Here is a 20,086-nt window from a genome sequence, read left to right on the forward strand (position 1 = left end):
TAGCTGGTTAAGCTACCAGCTAGCTAAGTTAGCTTATTTTATCTGTAAAGTTATTAAATCAATGTAGTGGAGTAAAAAGTACAATATTTCCCTCTGAGATGTAGTGGAGTAAAAGTATCAGAACATGGAAATACTCAAGTAAAGTACAAGTACCTCAAAATTGTACTTAAGTACAGTACTTGAGTAAATGTACTTAGTTACTTTCCACCACTGAGTACATGTTATACTGTTGTGTTTTTCTAAGCATTCTTTACTGCTCCTGTTGGAATAAAATAATTGTTGATTATTTGAATAATTAATAACTATAATAATTATTTAACTGAAAAGTAGTCATGTGTTTTTGATACCTTCACTTTTTTTGCATTAAATCATACCGGGATGTGGGCATGGTAAGAAAACATATTCACACTGAAACTAAACCAGGTCTCCAGGCTGTACAAACTTTCATTATGATGTCATAATAAAATACGTAAATGAGCTCAGTTACGGAAAGAAAAACAGGAAAATGCAGCCTCTCCCTGTGATGTGAATCAAGTGCAAAACAACAACAAGAAAATTAAGAATATATCAAATCATCTTTATTAAAGATTTAAAAAATTTAACAAACTAAACATGATACATTTCATCGACAATATCATAAAAATATTCTTTAAATTATGCAACTTAAAACATTGCTATCAATAATATATATTACTGAAATACAGGTCCATGTGAAGTCCAGTAAATGCTTGTAAATTGTGTTTACATTTGTCATAATTTACATAATTACAAATGCTGATGTTAAATCATAACAAGGCTATTAAAGTATATCCGTCATCTGATTAAATTCTTTGATTGTGTTTTCTTTATGACTAAGCTAAGTGCTAGACAAATGCTAGACAAATATAACAATGAAAAGATCTTTTTATACTGTAATAATTACAGTTTGCTTTTACTGGGGTCATCCAGAGGAAACGTGTCGACCCATTTCTGTGTGCGGGCGCGACACTGGTCCCAGTCGTACAGAGGGCGGTACTGGAAGTGGCGCAGGGCTTTGTCTGTGCTGACAGTGAAGGAGGTGCAAGCCAGGGCGAAGGTGTAACTTTTCAGCAACGGTGTGTAGTTATGAAAGGGGCTCAGTATCCAGCGGAGCACATCATTGAGCATGGCCAGGAACCAGAGCACCGGAAAGGGTATGCGGACTCTTCTGAAGTTAAATGTGGAGAGGAGCAGCATGTTGAATTCCCCGTAGTTCTTGTAGGGTGAGTCGTCATAGCAGAAGAAAGATTCACCTCCGACTGTCTGCGGGCGCTCTCTCAGGGCTCGGGCTGCGAGTACATGCATCCAGGCCACGTTGCCTAGAAACACAGACAAGTGGGTGCCGAAAAGAAAAAGTAGTTGTTTTACCCATTACTTTTTAGAAACAACTTCATTCATTCTTTGGAATTTGTGGTTTACAAAGTTCTTCACATGTTATTAGGAGCTGAATTCATGGCCTACACCAAATACAGTATGAGGCTGAGAGATATAACTAAGATATAACTACTTTTAATTAAGAGGAAAAGCAGTCAGTCTGAAGAATGATTTCTGTCAGGGACAAATTATTGATGAATGAACATGTACCTGGTATAAATGTAAGTTATCATTTTAGAGAAAGTCCAGTTGTGTTGGGTGCTGTTACTCATGCTCACATGCACTATTACTAATTTGGTCATGAACAACAGCTGATGAACCGTGAGTGAATAACAAAAACACATCAGCACTGAAACCAGCATGTTGAGGCTGGTTTAAAAATGTCATCATTACATTTATTCAATGATGTACTCATACTGCTGTATATATGTATGTGGTGCTGATACTCTTAATAAGGTGTTGTTATCACCATCGACAGATTACTGAACGGGCCAACTGGGCACAGAGCTTCTGTTTGAAGTTACTGCTGACATTTCTTGTTGGGAAGTCACAAAGAGACGCCAAACTACCACAGAGATGCAAAACTACCAAATAGACACAAAACTACCAAAAGGAGATGCAAAAATACCAAAAAGAAATACAAAACTAACAAAGAGATGCAAACCAACCAAAAATATGTATATCTGTGTAATTTTGTGTAATTTTACCTGCATAGACCGGTCCATGTTCAGAGTCTTCTGGGACCCCCAGGACGACCAAGCCTCCTCTTTTTACAGCCAACTTGTAGAATTCTTTAATTAGCTGGTGGTCCTCACCGTAGATCCCCGTCGGCCTCAGAGAACACGTGTATAAACACTTTCCACCTTTCACCTGGACAGGAGACAAAACCAAGATTCAGTTTTGGGAAATCAGACGGGAGGCATACGAACATAAAAACATGAACCCAGAGCCGTCAAAGGGTAGAAGTTTATGGATTTTGATGGTAAACAGCAGGAGTGACACCAAAGCAAAGCGTAAGGGGATGGTCCAGCATTGTGTGGCAAAGTTGCTCAAGAAATTCCCTCATAATGTTTTTTTCAGGCTCTCCAGCCTCAGATTGTGTTACCCAGTCTTAACCCTTGTGCCTCACTTTAAAAAAGCTGCTCCGAAGCTGAGAAGACAAAAATGTCAATGATTAGGAACAACATTGACTATGATGCATTTTTATTTTGTGCAGGAAACCAGGCAAATAGCATGTGATTGCCCCAGAGATCAAACATGAGAAAATGTCTCAATCTGGTAAAATATTGTAAAAAAAAACTACAATTTTGATGCTATAGATTGAAAGCCTGATATAATAGAATTAGGGCTGTCAAAGTTAACCGCGATAATAATGCGTTAACGCAAATTCGTTTTAAAGCCACAAAATGTCTTTAACACATTAACCCAATTGATATTTTGGAGGTTGTAGTGGGCTCAGTCCATTGGTACCAACCATGTCAGTCTAGCTTGTCACGAAGGACGATAAATAACGCTCCAAACTTACGCTAAATTTTGGTCAGGAAAAACTGGAATGGCCATTTTCAAAGGGGCCCCTTGACCTCTGACCTCCAGATATGTTAATGAAAATGGGTTCTATGGGTACCCACGAGTCTCCCCTTTACAGACATGCCCACTTTATGATAATCACATGCAGTTGGGGACAAGTCATAGTCAAGTCAGCACACTGACACACTGACAGCTGTTGTTGCCTGTTGGGCTTGAGTTTACCATGTTATGATTTGAGCATATTTTTTATGATAAATGCAGTACCTGTGAGGGTTTCTGGACAATATTTGTCATTGTTTTGTGTTGTTATTTGGTTTCCAATAATAAATATATACATACTTTTGCATAAAGCAGCATATTTGCCCAGTCCCATGTTGATAAGAGTATTAAATACTTGACAAATCTCCCTTTAAGGTGCATTTTGAACAGATCAAAATGGGTGATTAATTTGCGATTCATCACGATTAACTATGGACAATCATGCGATATGCTGATGCTATAATGGCTGTCGGGTCATAAATCGTTGTTTTAATGGGTGTCAATGGGGATATTTTTGTCCTTAAGGGTCTGAGTGTATTTTGGCTGCACAGTTTATTATAGACGTATTATAGGAGCTAAGGTTGAACTTCCACAATTTAAAAAAAAAAAAAAAACGTCACACCCTTGCCAAAATTTATACCACATGCATAAACACAGCCAAAAGGATCAAAAAATTAAAAAGCCAATAATGTCCCTAGTGAGGCACAAGGGTTAAGCTAAGATATAATACAGTATAAACTGATACTCAGCATTACAGTAATAAACATTAATAAATGTATCTGGATTCCAATAACCTTTTTTCTGTTCTGCATCTGCAGCTTTTTTGAATTCCATTACATCGTTAAGGTTTTATGATTATTTGAACACTATTTTTTTTGTTTTCTTAGTGTGTCTTTAAAGTGTACCAGTAAAATTTGATATTAATATCTCTGCCAATAAAACCACCACACTGTTGAACATAAAGTACCTTGGTGCCGTTAGCTTCCAGCACGATTTTCTCAGCCTTTGCCTTGCTCTTGGGATAGGCCATAGTGTGTTTCACTTTGTAAGGTGTGTCTTCATTGCCCCTGTAGAGAAAGAGTTAAACAGTGAGAGGAGGAGAAAGTAAGCAGGTGGTGTTTTCTTGACCTTGCCATGTGTATGAGAGGAATGTGTTTAAATGCAACTTGCGTTTTCTAAGGTTGTAGCGGGCTAGAAAACCTAAGGAATCCATTGGTACAATGGTTAGAGTGGTCATCCTTCAACCACAAGGTCGGTGGTTTGATTCCCGACTCCTACTTTCTGCATGTTGGCGTGTCTTTGAGCCAGACACTTGACCCCAAATTGCACTTTACAGCAGCTCACTGTTCCTTAGGATGCAGAGGTCAAATTTCATGTATGCAACTGTATGTGGCAAATCTAATAAAGGGTTGAGGTTAAAGAAAGGTTAAAACATGTTGCTCGCTGTACGGCATGTCTGACATACCAGACGATCTCATGCAAAACATTACGGAGGGACAGTGTGACAGTAAGATAGTGAGTGAGTCTTTAAACGCCTCTTGATTATACCAGCAGGGTGCTGGATAATGTGTGTTGTGTACTTTTGTCTCCAACCAATCATATCTATTCTGAACAGGCTTTCCATGAATGCATTCAAGAAAGTGACCACAGAAACGTAACTGAGCCGAAGCATTTCTAAAAACAAGAGTGAAAGTGCAACCATGTGTACTCTGTGAGGAAAACAAACAAGTAAAACCAGAATGATATTTTTTTGAGCTTCACCTGATGAAGTCGTCTCCGTCGACGTTGGGGCCAATCACGGCCATGCTGCTGGTGTAGACCAGGCACTGGATGCCACACTCCACACAGGCCTTGATCACGTTCTCCGTCCCTGAGGAGAGAAAACGTTGTCATTAGAGAGATGGAGGATGCTGGGGTTGGATGGATCAGATTGAATTTTATTGGGTAATCCTCCACAGCCACACAAACACGGAAAACATGGACAACTCCCAGACCGGACAACACCGTAGTAGCAACCTGTCAATCACAAGGGAGCCACGCCCTAAAGCATACCCTGCTTTATGGTCTATCTGACTTTAAATGGGACCATAATGTACTAAATGAACATCATGCTGTATTAAAGAAGACTTGAAACTAGCGATTGAGACCATAAACTCATGTTTACAATGTTTACTGAGGTAATAAATCAAGTGAGAAGTAAAGTCATTTTCTCATAGACTTCTATACAATCAGACTTCTTTTTGCAACCAGAGGAATCGCCCCCTGCTGGTTTGTTGAAGAATGCAAGTTTAAGGCACTTCAGCATTGACTTCACTTTTCAGACCTGGAGGTTGCCCACTGGGGGAACCAATGGGGGCTGAAAGCCACAGACAATCTGGGGAAGTCAGAAAGTATTGAGAGAAGGACTAACAAATTATTGTTTACAGAAAAATATAAATATATGACATCAGCAGCGTTATCCTTAAAATGTATTCCAATAGCTGTAAACTAAACAATCTAAATACAGTGATAAGGTGGAAAATCTTGCTGCATTCAAGTGCTCCTTGGACACGCATACTTCCCAATGTGTACAACCAAAGTGGTGCAGAGCTACATTGAGATGTAGCAGCAGAGGGAAGGAGGTTATCTATTCTATTTGGCTGCTACCTGTTATTTTGATAATGTAGTATAAAGACTGCCAAATATATTATCTAAATATTGTGATACTGTTTTCAGCAAATGATTGACTACACTCAGATCAGATCATCAGATTTTAACAGATCGGACTTAGTGGCTTATAAAGCTGAAAGTCCGTCCTTGACTTTGCATTTCAGGAATAATTGATTTGTACCAAGCCCGAGTACGGCACACAGTGTTCCCGTTAATCAAATAAAGTGGACTTTCTGGATCAAGTGTACTCGGATCCCAGCCCAGGTCCCTGATAAGAAAGCCTCCATACTGAGTAAAAGTTACACTATTGGTCGTTGAGTGTTGGAGTTTCCCAATTGGCCGTTGTTGTGCATTTATATTGCAGACAATGATTTTATTTTTTCAATTTTGCCTGAACTTAAATTTGTAAGAGCTGTCTTTGGGATTCTGAATGGCTAATATACTACATTAAACAATATCTTTTATCCTAAATAGATTCAGTATTATGGCCTATAGGCAGGCAATTACAATCTGTCACTTCCTGTTTTGCCGTTTTTGGTTTGTGGTTTGTTTTGAAGCTGGGAGGAGAGGTTGAAGAGTCTTACTAACGGTAAATGAGGAGTTGTTTTAGTTGATAATGTAAGTTTTGTTTGGAAAGGTTAAAGCCTTTAGCAGAACTATTTATGGACTTGTCTCAATTGTCTTTCATTCTAATCGCAAGGTAACATTATGGACTTTTACTTTACGATGATAATGCAGAGAAATCCCTGGGATTTTGCAAAATTACAAGCTTGACCTGAACTGCTGAAGTGCAAATCTCCTTTCTCTGACTGGATTACTTCAACCTACCTCATCAAGACATGGATTATTTTTTATTTGCTTTACTGAAAGGACATTGTGTAAAGGCATGAGGTAAGCTGACAACAAGTGATGTTCATATATGACGACTGATTGACACACACACACACACACACACACACACACACCTACACACTCTCAGACAGTTCAACACAAGTGACGCACCATTTCATATTTTGTGGGTCCTGTTTTGTGCTAAAAGCTGCTTGTGGATTATATATTATTTAGTTTTTCCTCTTTCTTTTTTTGGTGTACTCCATGAGAGTTTTATTCTTGTCAGGCTGAAAAGCCCCTCAAGCAGCATTTATGCCATCATGTGACACCTAAACTCCCCACTGAACACCAAACTAATAGGGTTAAGCAGTTGACAGCAGGATGACCAACCATGCATAGTCAGGAACCATTCATTTACAAAAGGAAACATTCATTTACACAATATGTAATGAAAACTAGCCCTTAATCCAGGTTGGACTATCTGCCACTACAGAAATGGGCAACCCGACTGGCTAACAATGGCCATATTGTCTCAATATTCAGCACAACTTAATTAAGGCCAACATTTTTTAACCCATGGGTGAAGTCACGTCCTTGAAAATCATCCAAAACAGGAGAAGGCGTGGATTTCCTCTGTTTTCTGGTTTCCCACAGTAAAACATTCATAAAACTGAATCAGTCATTGATTTTTCCTCCCCTTCTCCTAGTCATCATTCAGACCCTTGAAGTCTCACCTGTGACGTTGACAGAGACGATGAGGCTCTCTGGGATTTTGTGCCAAACGTCCACTAAGCTGGCTGTGTGGATGACGACATCGGCACCGCGGGACGCCTCCAACACGCTGCTGTAGTCTGTGATGTCCCCCTGAATGACCACCACCTTTGTTCGCTCTGAGGGAGAAAAGGCAGACATGAAGTCAAAACTACTGAGTGGTACTGTATGTGCTGTGTACTGTGTGTGTATGAAACAGACTCTGCCTGGCCTTTCTCACCACTTTTATTTTATACATTTTATTTAACCTTTATTTAACCATGACAAGCCATTGAGACCAAATTCTTATTTACAATGGCGTCCTGGTAAAAGGCTACATATGACAACAAGCATTACATAAAAATCATGCAGATAAGCACACTAACATTGGGCAGTAGCAAACAACAGCATCAGGCAGGACAACAACAGAACAAGAACAGCATAAGCAGTAAGTCAGTATGCAGCGCCCAGGTCTGCTAAACTCTGAGCACAATAGAATTGTTTTCACGCAAATATAAATTGTAAATCAACCAGGACTGAAATCTTAAGGATTACCACTTTAAAATGGCAGTAGGCAGTATATTTTTGGCATCATTGGGCAAAAATTCCATAATAACCTTTCAGCATTTTGTAATTCAAGTGTTCTGAGAGAAAACTAGACTTCTGCACCTCCTCACGGCTCTGTTTTCAGGCTTTAGAAATAGGTGTTAACGTAACATAGTATTGATTCATATTTGATCAGCACTGCCTAGTTTGACCGTTTGGTCGGAGTTCGCGAGTGATTGACAGCCGGCTCTCATAGACAGCAGCTGGACAGCAGATCTCAGCTCAGCTCTTACTGATCGTTTTCCTCCGGTCTGTTTACATTACACCACAAACAAACAGAAATAAATATGATACGAGGTTGTGAACCTTGCAGTTATAACGTCTGAAATTAAATCAAAACAAGAGCTTGAAAGAGTGACTACGCCGAGATAACGTTATAAAACGTTAAATTAGCAGATTCTTAAATGGAGTCTGGTGCATTAATCATCTTACCTGTGCTGAGTTCGTTTAAACTCGAGTCTATGTGTTTGTCAAACACCCGGATCTCCGCCAGTTCATCCTCCTTCTCCAGTAAAACCCGCAGCAGATGCCTGCCGAGGAAGCCGCAGCCTCCGGTGACCAGATAGACGGGACCAGACATGCTGAGTGTGGATCAGAGAACTGGACTGATGGTGAACATAAGTCATGCTAGGCTTTTAACTGGTTCTCCTTTGCACTTTAGTTTACTCGAGTTAAAAATACACCAGAGGTTTGTTAGTGTTGCTTTACTGATTTCTTCGTGTTCCCTAGAGAACATAGGCCATCGACTAAAGTCCACCACCCTCACGTGTCTTTAAAGTTGTGATCATGACTCACAAAAACAGTAATTTTACCTGCATAGACCCGTCCATGTTCAGAGTCTTCTGGGACCCCCCGACGACCAAGCCTCCTCTTTTTACAGCCAACTTGTAGAAGTCTTTAATTAGCTGGTGGCCCTCACCGTAGATCCCCGTCGGCCTCAGAGAACACGTGTATAAACACTTTCCAGCTTTCACCTGGACAGGAGACAAAACCAGGATTCAGTTTTGGGAAATCAGACGGGAGGCATACGCATATAAAAATATAAACCCAGAGCGGTCAAAGGGTAGATGTTTGTGGATTTTGATGGTAAACAGCAGGAGTGACGCCACAGCAAAGCCACAAGGGGATGGTCCAGCATTGTGTGGCAAAGTTGCTCAAGAAATTCCCTCATAATGTTTTTTTCAGGCTCTCCAGCCTCAGATTGTGTTACCCAGTCTTAACCCTTGTGCCTCACTTTAAAAAAGCTGCTCCGATGAGGAGAAGACAAAGATGTCAATGATTAGCAACAACATTGATTGTGATGCATTTTTATTTTGTGCAAGAAAACCAAGAAAATAGCATGTATTTGCCCCAGAGATCAAACATGAGAAAATGTCTCAATTTGGTAAAATATTGTAAAAAAAAACTACAACTTTAAGGCTCTAGATTGAAAGCCTGATATAATAGAATTAGGGCTGCTAAAGTTAACGCCATAATAATGCATTAACGCAAATTCGTTTTAAAGCCACAAAATTTCTTTAACACATTAACCCAACTGATATTTTGGAGGTTGTAGTGGGCTCAGTCCATTGGTACCAACCATGTCAGTCTAGCTTGTCACGAAGGAGGTTAAATAACGCTCCAAATTTACGCAAAATTTTGTCAACGAAAAACTGGCATGGCTATTTTCAAAGGGGTCCCTTGACCTCTGACCTCCAGATATGTGAATGAAAATGGGTTTTATGGGTACCCACGAGTCTCCCCTTTACAGACATGCCCACTTTATGATAATCACATGCAGTTTGGGGCAAGTCATAGTCAAGTCAACACACTCACAGTTGTTGTTGTCTGTTGGGCTTGAGTTTGCCATGTTATGATTTGAGCATATTTTATATGCTAAATGGAGTGCCTGTGAGGGTTTCTGGACAATATTTGTCATTGTTGATATGTTGATAAGAGTATTAAATATCTGACAAATCTCCCTTTAAGGTACATTTAGAGGAGATAAAAATGTGTAATTAATTTGCGATTAATCACGATTAACTATGGACAATCATGCGATTAATCGCGATTAAATATTTGAATTGATTGACAGACCTATCTATAATATTTCGTCTCTTTTTCGTCAATGAAAATAAAGAGATTTTGGTAAAGTTTTTACTTTTTAAACTACATTTAAGTCGATTGACAGTCTTAAACAGAATGCATGCTTTTATGCCGTAATGCCTGTGGGGTCATAAATCATTGTTTTACTGGGTTTCAATGGCATTTTACATATTAAGGGTCTGAGTGTACTTTGGCTACACAGTTTATTATAGACGTATTATAGGAGCTGAGGTTGAACTTCCACAATTAAAAAAAAAAAAAAAAAACTCACACCTTTGCCAAAATTTATGCCACATGCATAAACACAGCCAAAATGATCGAAAAATTAAAAAGCCAATAATGTCCATAGTGAGGCACAAGGGTTAAGCTAAGATATAATAAAGTATATTTATTACGTTTATTACACAGCTACTTACTGAAGAAATCAATGTTTTGACACAAAAACGGTCTGCCAGAATCCGACATCTGAAGGTCTGCTATACAGAAATTACAGACCGCAGAACGCCGCGATTGACCAATCAGAATCGAGTATTCAACACAGCCGTGTAATAAACATTAATAAATGTATCTGGATGCCAATGACATTTTTTTTTCTGTTCTGCATCTGCAGCTTTTATGAATCCCATTACATCATTATGGTTTTATGATTATTTCAACACTATTTTGTTTTGTTTTCTCAGTGTTTACAGGTAAAATGTGCTATTAATGTCTCTGCCAATAAAACCACCACACTGTTGAACATAAAGTACCTTGGTGCCGTTAGCTTCCAACACGATTTTCTCGGCCTTTGCCTTGCTCTTGGGATAGGCCATAGTGTGTTTCACTTTGTAAGGTGTGTCTTTGTTACCCCTGTAGAGAAAGGGTTGAACAGTGAGAGGAGGAGAAAGTAAGCAGGTGGTGATTTCTTGACCTTGCCATGTGTATGAGAGGAATGTGTTTAAATGCCAAATAGACAGAGAGGAAACTAGAGCAGAGCGAGGGAGAGAGAGAGAGAGAACGGAAAACAAGTGTCAGAGCCCGACAACAGCAGACCAAAATTCATTCTTGTGAAATAGAGAATGCCAAACATTGTTCTGAGCTACAGCTGTAGTCATGCACTGTACGTGCAAACACACACAGACAGACAAACGTACAAACAAACACACAAACACACACAATCTGGAAGAATGTCGTGACCGATGCTCAAAGCAGATGGACGCTGGAAGTTTGCCACGGCAAGTATTTTGTTAAATCTCCTGCTCTCTACATCTTTTACCGTTCATAAAGGATTATACAATGTTATTTTAATCCAATTACGACTAATCATGTATATTTTGATTTATCATAATTAGGGCTGTCAAAGTTAACGTGATAATGCGTTAACATAAATTTGTTTTAACACCACAAATTTTTTAACGCATTAATGCAACTTGCGTTTTTTAAGGTTGTAGCGGGCTCAGTCTAGAGTGAAGATAGTGGCATCACATAAAACTAGAAAACCTAAGGAATCCATTGGTACAATGGTTAGAGTGGTCATCCTTCAACCACAAGGTCGGTGGTTTGATCCCCGACTCCTACTGTCTGCATGTTGACGTTTCCTTGAGCCAGACACTTGACCCCAAATTGCACTTTACAGCAGCTCACTGTTCCTTAGGATGCAGAGGTCAAATTTCATGTATGCAACTGTATGTGACGAATCTAATAAAGGGTTAAGGTTAAAGAAAGGTTAAAACATGTTGCTCACTGTACGGCATGTCTGACATACCAGACGGTCTCATGCAAAACATTACGGAGGGACAGTGTGACAGTAAGATAGTGAGTGAGTCTTTAAACGCCTCTTGATTATACCAGCAGGGTGCTGGATAATGTGTGTTGTGTACTTTTGTCTCCAACCAATCATATCTATTCTGAACAGGCTTTCCATGAATGCATTCAAGAAAGTGACCACAGAAACGTAACTGAGCCGAAGCATTTCTAAAAATGAGAGTGAAAGTCCAACCATGTGTACTCTGTGAGGAAAACAAACAAGTAAAACCAGAATGATATTTTTTTGAGCTTCACCTGATGAAGTCGTCTCCGTCGACGTTGGGGCCGATCACCTCCATGCTGCTGGTGTAGACCAGGCACTGGATGCCACACTACACGGGCCTTGATCACGTTCTCCGTCCCTGAGGAGAGAAAACGTTGTCATTAGAGAGATGGAGGATGCTGGGGTTGGATGGATCAGATTGAATTTTATTGGGTAATCCTCCACAGCTTCACAAACACGGAAAACACGGACAACTCCCAGACCGGACAACGCCGTGGTAGCAACCTGTCAATCACAAGGTAGCCATGCCTTAAAGCATACCCTGCTTTATGGTCTATCTGACTTTAAATGGGACCATCATTTACTAAATGAACATCATGCTGTATTAAAGAAGACTTGAAACTAGCGATTGAGACCATAAACTCATGTTTACAATGTTTACTGAGGTAATAAATCAAGTGAGAAGTAGGCTCATTTTCTCATAGACTTCTATACAATCAGACTTCTTTTTGCAACCAGAGGAGTCGCCCCCTGCTGGTTTGTTGAAGAATGCAAGTTTAAGGCACTTCAGCATTGACTTCACTTTTCAGACCTGGAGGTTGCCCACTGGGGGAACCAATGGGGGCTGAAAGCCACAGACAATCTGGGGAAGTCAGAAAGTATTGAGAGAAGGACTAACACATTATTGTTTACAGAAAAATATAAATATATGACATCAGCAGCGTTATCCTTAAAATGTATTCCAATAGCTGTAAACTAAACAATCTAAATACAGTGATAAGGTGGAAAATCTTGATGCATTCAAGTGCTCCTTTGACACGCATACTTCCCAATGTGTACAACCAAAGTGGTGCAGAGCTACATTGAGATGTAGCAGCAGAGGGAAGGAGGTTATCTATTCTATTTGGCTGCTACCTGTTATTTTGATAAAATGTAGTATAAAGACTGCCAAATATATTATCTAAATATTGTGATACTGTTTTGAGCAAATGATTGACTACACTCAGATCAGATCATCAGATTTTAACAGACCGTACTCAGTGGCTTATAAAGCTGAAAGTCCGTACTTGACTTTTCATTCTAGGAACAATTGATTTGTAGCGAGCCCGAGTACGGCACACAGTGTTCACATTAATCAAATAAAGTGGACTTTGGGGTCAAGTGTCCTCGGATCTAGGCCCAGGTCCCTGATAAGAAAGCCTCCATACTGAGTAAAAGTTACACTATTGGTCGTTGAGTGTTGGAGTTTCCCAATTGGCCGTTGTTGTGCATTTATATTGCAGACAATGATTTTATTTTTTCAATTTTGCCTGAACTTAATTTGTAAGAGCTGTCTTTGGGATTCTGAATGGCTAATATACTACATTAAACAATATCTTTTATCCTAAATAGATTCAGTATTATGGCCTATAGGCAGGCAATTACAATCTGTCACTTCCTGTTTTGCCGTTTTTGGTTTGTGGTTTGTTTTGAAGCTGGGGGAGAGGTTGAAGAGTCTTACTAACGGTAAATGAGGAGTTGTTTTAGTTGATAATGTAAGTTTTGTTTGGAAAGGTTAAAGCCTTTAGCAGAACTATTTATGGACTTGTCTCAATTGTCTTTCATTCTAATCGCAAGGTAACATTATGGACTTTTACTTTACGATGATAATGCAGAGAAATCCCTGGGATTTTGCAAAATTACAAGCTTGACCTGAACTGCTGAAGTGCAAATCTCCTTTCTCTGACTGGATTACTTCAACCTACCTCATCAAGACATGGATTATTTTTTATTTGCTTTACTGAAAGGACATTGTGTAAAGGCATGAGGTAAGCTGACAACAAGTGATGTTCATATATGACGACTGATTGACACACACACACACACACACACACACACACTCTCAGACAGTTCAACACAAGTGACGCACCATTTCATATGTTGTGGATCCTGTTTTGTGCTAAAAGCTGCTTGTGGATTATATATCATTTAGTTTTTCCTCTTTCTTTTTTTGGTGTACTCATGAGTTTTATTCTTGTCAGGCTGAAAAGCCCCTCAAGCAGCATTTATGCCATCATGTGACACCTAAACTCCCCACTGAACACCAAACTAATAGGGTTAAGCAGTTGACAGCAGGATGACCAACCATGCATAGTAAGGAACCATTCATTTACAAAAGGAAACATTCATTTACAAAATATGTAATGAAAACTAGCCCTTAATCCAGGTTGGACTATCTGCCACTACAGAAATGGGCAACCCGACTGGCTAACAATGGCCATATTGTCTCAATATTCAGCACAACTTAATTAAGGCCAACATTTTTTAACCCATGGGTGAAGTCACGTCCTTTAAAATCATCCAGAACAGGAGAAGGCGTGGGTTTCCTCTGTTTTCTGGTTTCCCGCAGTAAAACATTCATAAAACTGAATCAGTCATTGATTTTTCCTCCCCATCCCTTTTCCTTGCCATCATTCAGACCCTTGAAGTCTCACCTGAGACGTTGACAGAGACGATGAGGCTCTCTGGGACTTTGTGCCAAACGTCCACTAAGCTGGCTGTGTGGATGACGACATCGGTGCCACAGGATGCCTCCAACACGCTTCTGTAGTCTGTGATGTCCCCCTGAATGACCACCACCTTTGTTCGCTCTGAGGGAGAAACAGGCAGACATTTTGGGTGCTTTCACATTAGGGACCCGGGCCCGGATCCGAGTACACTTGTCCCCAAAGTCCAGTTCGAATGATTAGTGTGAACGCTCCATACGGTACCGTACGAGTCCACTTAAAAAGGTAGTCTGGAGTACGGTTCATGTGTACTTGGGCATGGTTTTCATCAGGTGTGAAAGCCAACCGTACCGAAACACGAAGGTGGACTGCTATTTAACGTGAGTAACTTTAGCAGTCAGCGAGTAGTTTTGAAACGCCGCCGGTCTCCACTGGAATCTGTATATGCTCGCAGCATGCACCTATCTGATCCTCTGAACTGCACGGCAGTTCAGATTATCTAGATCATCTTTCCTCCTCCTCCTTTTGTCATTGTAAACATAATTTTATTTCAATTGAGAAACAATTATAGATTTAATTCGATGGTGCAGGAGGAGAAATTTGTCAGTATATTTTGGGATACCAGGAATTTCCTCAAGAGTATGAGGTGAAACAGACTCTGCCATGCCTTTCTCACACCTTTTATTTTATACATTTTATTTAACCTTTATTTAACCATGACAAGCCATTAAGAACAAATTCTTATTTACAATGGCGGCCTGGCAAAAGGCAAAGCCTCTTGAGGGAAGGGGGTAGGGTCTATGTAAGGCATAATGTACAGCGAGCTCTGTCGGGGTTTATTTCACAACAATGACCCGCTAGCTGTACATTATCCTGTTTATTACACGGCTACTTACTTAAGGAATCAATAACTTGACACAAAAGCAGTCCACCAGAGTCTGATATCAGAACTGTGCCCATAGTAACGGTCTGTTATACATAGAAACAGTCTGCTATAAAGAAATAACAGACCGTAGAACGCCGTGATCCCCAATCCGCGTCAGGGTGTGGCATTGCCCTGTCAGGGTTTATTTCACAACAGTGACCGGCTCGCTGTATATTATCCCGCTTATTACACAGCTACTTACTTAAGGAATAAATAATTTCACACAAAACGGACCGCCAGAGTCCCACATCAGAACTGCTCCTATAGCAAAGGTCTGTTATACATAGCAACGGTCTGCTATAAATAAATAACAGACCACAGAAGGCTGTGACTGACCAATCAGAATTGAGTATTCAACAAAGCCATGTAATAAAAAGAAATGTCCTAAGTTAAAGAGCAGCACACAGCCAAACACTTCTGGCATACCATCACAACAAGCATTAGGCTACATATGACAACAAGCATTACATAACAGACAGATAAGCACACTAACATTTGGCAGTAGCAAACAACAGCATCGACAGCACAACAACAGAACAAGAGTAGCATAAACACGCAGTAAGTCAGTATGCAGCGCCCAGGTCTGCTAAACTCTGAGCACAATGGAAATATAAATTGTAAATCAACCAGGACTGACATCTTAAGGATTGCCACTTTAATTAATGTAGTGGTGAAACAAATCTTAGCCAGAAACTCAAAGCACAATTCTATTGTTTTTACGCAAATATAAATTGTAAATCAACCCTGAAATCTTAAGGATTACCACTTTTAACAGTTTTCTTCATCTCCTTGTATTTTTATATCTGGTATATTTGTATTGTACTTTGCACTATCTATCTATCTATCTATCTATCTATCTATCTATCTATCTATCTATCTATGTATCTATCCATCCATCCATCCATCCATCCATCCATCCATCCATCCATCCATCCATCCATCCATCTATCTATCATCTATCTATCCATCTATCCATCCATCCGTGAGGGCCAGCACCTAGGCAGGGAGCACCGCCCCTTGTAGGTGTGGTTGAGTGGAGCTTCTTGCCTTCATAAGGTCAGGTGTGGGTGATTAGAGTCTCTTTGTCTGACTCCTGGTAGATGTGTGGCAGGTCAACACTGTTTGTCCAGATTTGTAGTGCAGCTGTGTCCTGAGCCGTCCAGAGTGATGCTCTGTTACCCCATACTGAAAAGGGAAAGATTCAGCCTTTTGCCCCTCCCCCGGTTGAGCCACAGCAGAGCCAGTGAAGTAGGGCCCTGAGGAGAATGATTGAAGCTAGACTGCTGCTTTGCCTGGGTGTATTTAACACTGAAGCCTGATTTGACTACTGATAGTTTTAAATGGACTAAAAGAGAGACTGTGTCCAGCCACCCATTTGTTGATTTGGACACATCCAAGTCAGACTGTTGCATTGTTGTGGTGATTACTTGAAATACTTTTTAACCTTGTGATCCAGAACCAACTGATTAACATTACTTTGTATTTGTTTTTGTTCTTCCAGGCCGTGGGAGACCTGCGGGGAGTAGGCTAGTCGTGTTATTTCCCTTTTCACATGCCGTTTGGTAGGCCCAAAAGGGTGATAGTAACTTTTTACAGTTTCATACTTGTGATGGTGTGCCATGTAAAGAAATAGTTCATAGTGTGCTTACATGGTAAGTTTAAAGAGGGGTCATAATTAGAATCTCCCCGCAGACAGTACCCTGCCTTAGTATTTGGCATTTTTTTGTATTCTTTTGGGGTTTTAGTTTAAAAAGGGAGGACAGGTTGGAGTTTTTATGGGAAAACTGTTTTTAACTATTATTGTTGAATAAATATTAACTTTTGATTGTTCTCTCCTTTTTTAGGATATCAATTTCCAATCATGTTTTACCTTTAATTAAATACATTTGGTAATGTGAAACTGAATGCATGTTTCCCGCTCTTGAATCTGTGAATTTATTGGTGTCAACACTAAGTAATTGAGGCCTATGGCCTGTGGGTCTCTGAAGTAGCATTGCATTGGCCATTCTGTATACCGTGTTGGGTTACACATCCATCCATCTATCTATAATTACTGCAGTAGTTGACAGGAAGTAAATTTGGACCAAAGCTGTTGCCCTAGCAACAACAGAATGTCAAAGTAAAAGAGGCTAATGTAATGAGGAACCAGGCAAATAAACACTAACATTACACCACAAACAAGCAGAAATAGATACGATATGATGTTGTGAACCGTGCAGTTATAAAGCCTGAAGTTAAATTAAAACAAGAGCTTGAAAGAGTGACTACGCCGAGGTAATGTTAAATTAGCAGATTCTTAAATGGAGTCTGGTGCATTAATCCTCTTACCTGTGCTGAGTTCGTTTAAACTCAAGTCTATGTGTTTGTCAAACACCCGGATCTCTGCCAGTTCATCCTCCTTCAGTAAGCAGATGTCTGCCGAGGAAGCCGCAGCCTCCGGTGACCAGATAAACGGGACCAGACATGCTGAGCGTGGAGCAGAGAGCTGAACTGATGGTGACTGTCACTTCTCTCTGTGAGCACTGAGCTCTGCAGGCAGCAGCACCAACACCACCACCACGACACAGGAGGAGGAGAGCTAGGCACCTTTTTTTTTTTTTTTGGAAACTTGTAATGAAACATAGCAGCAGGGTCTGAAATTAAGCTTTTTCCTCACCTGCCACTGTGGCAGGTCACTGAACATTTCTACCCGCCACTAAATTTTTTGTCTGCCACATCTGAAATCTGTGTAGAACACTTTAGAGTTGTAAACACTGATTCAGTGATACCAGACAGTATAAACATGGAATATATCATGTAGCCTTAATCCCTAACTACTTTTAAGTCAGGAATTGCTTTTTCAAAATAATATTTCTTAATATGAGTGAAAATGATCTGTCATGTTGATAGGTGACCTGGAATTATTACCTGCCATAGCCAACAGTTACCCTGTATTTGGCATGATGCAGGTGCAAATTTCATTCACTGCATAGCAGCCAGTGGTGGAAAGTGCATTTACTGTTAAGTACTGTCGGCCTACTTAGGTACAAGTTTAATGTTTTGTTGTATTCTACTTGAGTATTTCCATTTTCTGCTACATTATAGGCTACTTCTACTCCACTACACCTCAGATGGAAATATTGTAATTTTTATTACACTAATATAAAAGATAAATCAATAAACAAAAAAAATGACAAATAAATATAATATTGATAAATAAATACGTCATTAAATGTAGCAAAAATAATATTGAAAATAAATGTAACCGTTAATAAATTGATATTTCTGTTTTAATATGCTTCTTTACTTATTAATTCCCTTATTTATTTACTCCTCTGTTTAATTTCCCTGTATTTAATTTTTATTAATTTTAAAATAATGTAATAATTTAAAATATTGCCAAAATAAATAAATCAAAAATAAACGCCAAAATAAATAACTATATTTAAAATTAATAAAAATAAATACATAATACATAAATACATAAAAGGGTGCGCATGAGGTTGGTATGCACTTGAAACTGTATTTGCAGTGGTGTTACAGCTGAGCCCACTCCAACTGACCAAACACATGAATTTGATGATGATTTTTAAGAACGAAGATGTTAACTTGTGTAAAACAAATATTATATTATGATGAGATATTTACTTATGGAAACGAGATGTTCTGTTTGTCAATGGTTGGCCTGATTTTCCCTATGTACACTCAAAATACTTTCATAATTTGACTGATGGATTTTTAAAAAATAAATATATCCACTAGTTGGACTAAATTTACTGACTTGTATCCTGATTTAACCCCATATATGAGTTACTTTCGGTCCTTTACGTGAGCCATATTCACTGTCAAGGCCATTACACACCATCATTTGGAGGTCACATATTACCTGAGGATCCCGGTCAAAGGGCAGTCTACTTGACTGTGTCCTCTAATAAGGGACTTTATCAGTTTATCAGATTTTGCAACAGCTCCCTCTGGAGCAACAAACTTCACATATGCAGTAATACTCCCTCAGACCTGGAAACAATCTTTGTATTAGTTCTGTATAGCAGACCATTGCTATGTATTGCAGACCGTTGCTATGTATAGCAGACTGTGCTATGTATAGCAGACCGTTGCTATGTATAGCAGACGGTTGCTATGTGTAGCACACAGTTGCTATGTATAGCAGACCGTTGCTGTGTATAGCAGACCGTTGCTATGTATAGCAGACCTATGTATAACAGACAGTGGCTATGTATAGCAGACGGTGGATATGTATAGCAGACCTATGTATAGCAGACGGTTGCTATCTATAGCAGACCGTTGCTATGTATAGCAGACCGTTGCTATGTATAGCAGACCGTTGCTATGTATAGCAGACCTATGTATAGCAGACGGTTGCTATGTATAGCAGATGCTTGCTATGTATAGCAGACCTATGTATAGCAGACCGTTGCTATGTATAGCAGATGCTTGCTATGTATAGCAGACCTATGTATAGCAGACCGTTGCTATGTATAGCAGATGCTTGCTATGTATAGCAGACCTATGTATAGCAGACGGTTGCTATGTATAGCAGACCGTTGCTATGTATAGCAGACCTATGTATAGCAGACGGTTGCTATCTATAGCAGACCTATGTATAGCAGATGCTTGCTATGTATAGCAGACCTATGTATAGCAGACGGTTGCTATCTATAGCAGGCCGTTGCTATCTATAGCAGGCCGTTGCTATATATAGCAGGCCGTTGCTATCTATAGCAGGCCGTTGCTATGGGCGCAGTTCTGGTATCAGACTCTGGCGGACCGTTTTTGTGTCAAAGAATC

The 20,086-nt window shown here is 39.7% G+C and overlaps 1 protein-coding gene and 1 pseudogene across 1 annotated transcript; both read right to left on the bottom strand.

The window, feature by feature from the left end:
* Positions 1-781: 781 nt before the first annotated feature.
* Positions 782-8,409, bottom strand: LOC141780657 (3 beta-hydroxysteroid dehydrogenase type 7-like). Its single transcript, XM_074655973.1, has 6 exons — positions 8,227-8,409; positions 7,173-7,328; positions 4,720-4,828; positions 3,926-4,025; positions 2,100-2,262; positions 782-1,337 (listed from the first exon to the last, which is right to left on the bottom strand). Exons 1-6 carry the CDS (start codon positions 8,372-8,374, stop codon positions 919-921), a joined length of 1,095 nt encoding a protein of 364 aa, XP_074512074.1. The 5' UTR covers positions 8,375-8,409; the 3' UTR covers positions 782-918.
* Positions 8,410-8,411: 2 nt separating this feature from the next.
* On the bottom strand, positions 8,412-18,272 carry LOC141780670 (3 beta-hydroxysteroid dehydrogenase type 7-like; annotated as a pseudogene).
* Positions 18,273-20,086: the final 1,814 nt, after the last annotated feature.

This window comes from Sebastes fasciatus, chromosome 13 (assembly GCF_043250625.1).
Source record: "Sebastes fasciatus isolate fSebFas1 chromosome 13, fSebFas1.pri, whole genome shotgun sequence".
Taxonomy (NCBI): Eukaryota; Metazoa; Chordata; class Actinopteri; order Perciformes; family Sebastidae; genus Sebastes; species Sebastes fasciatus.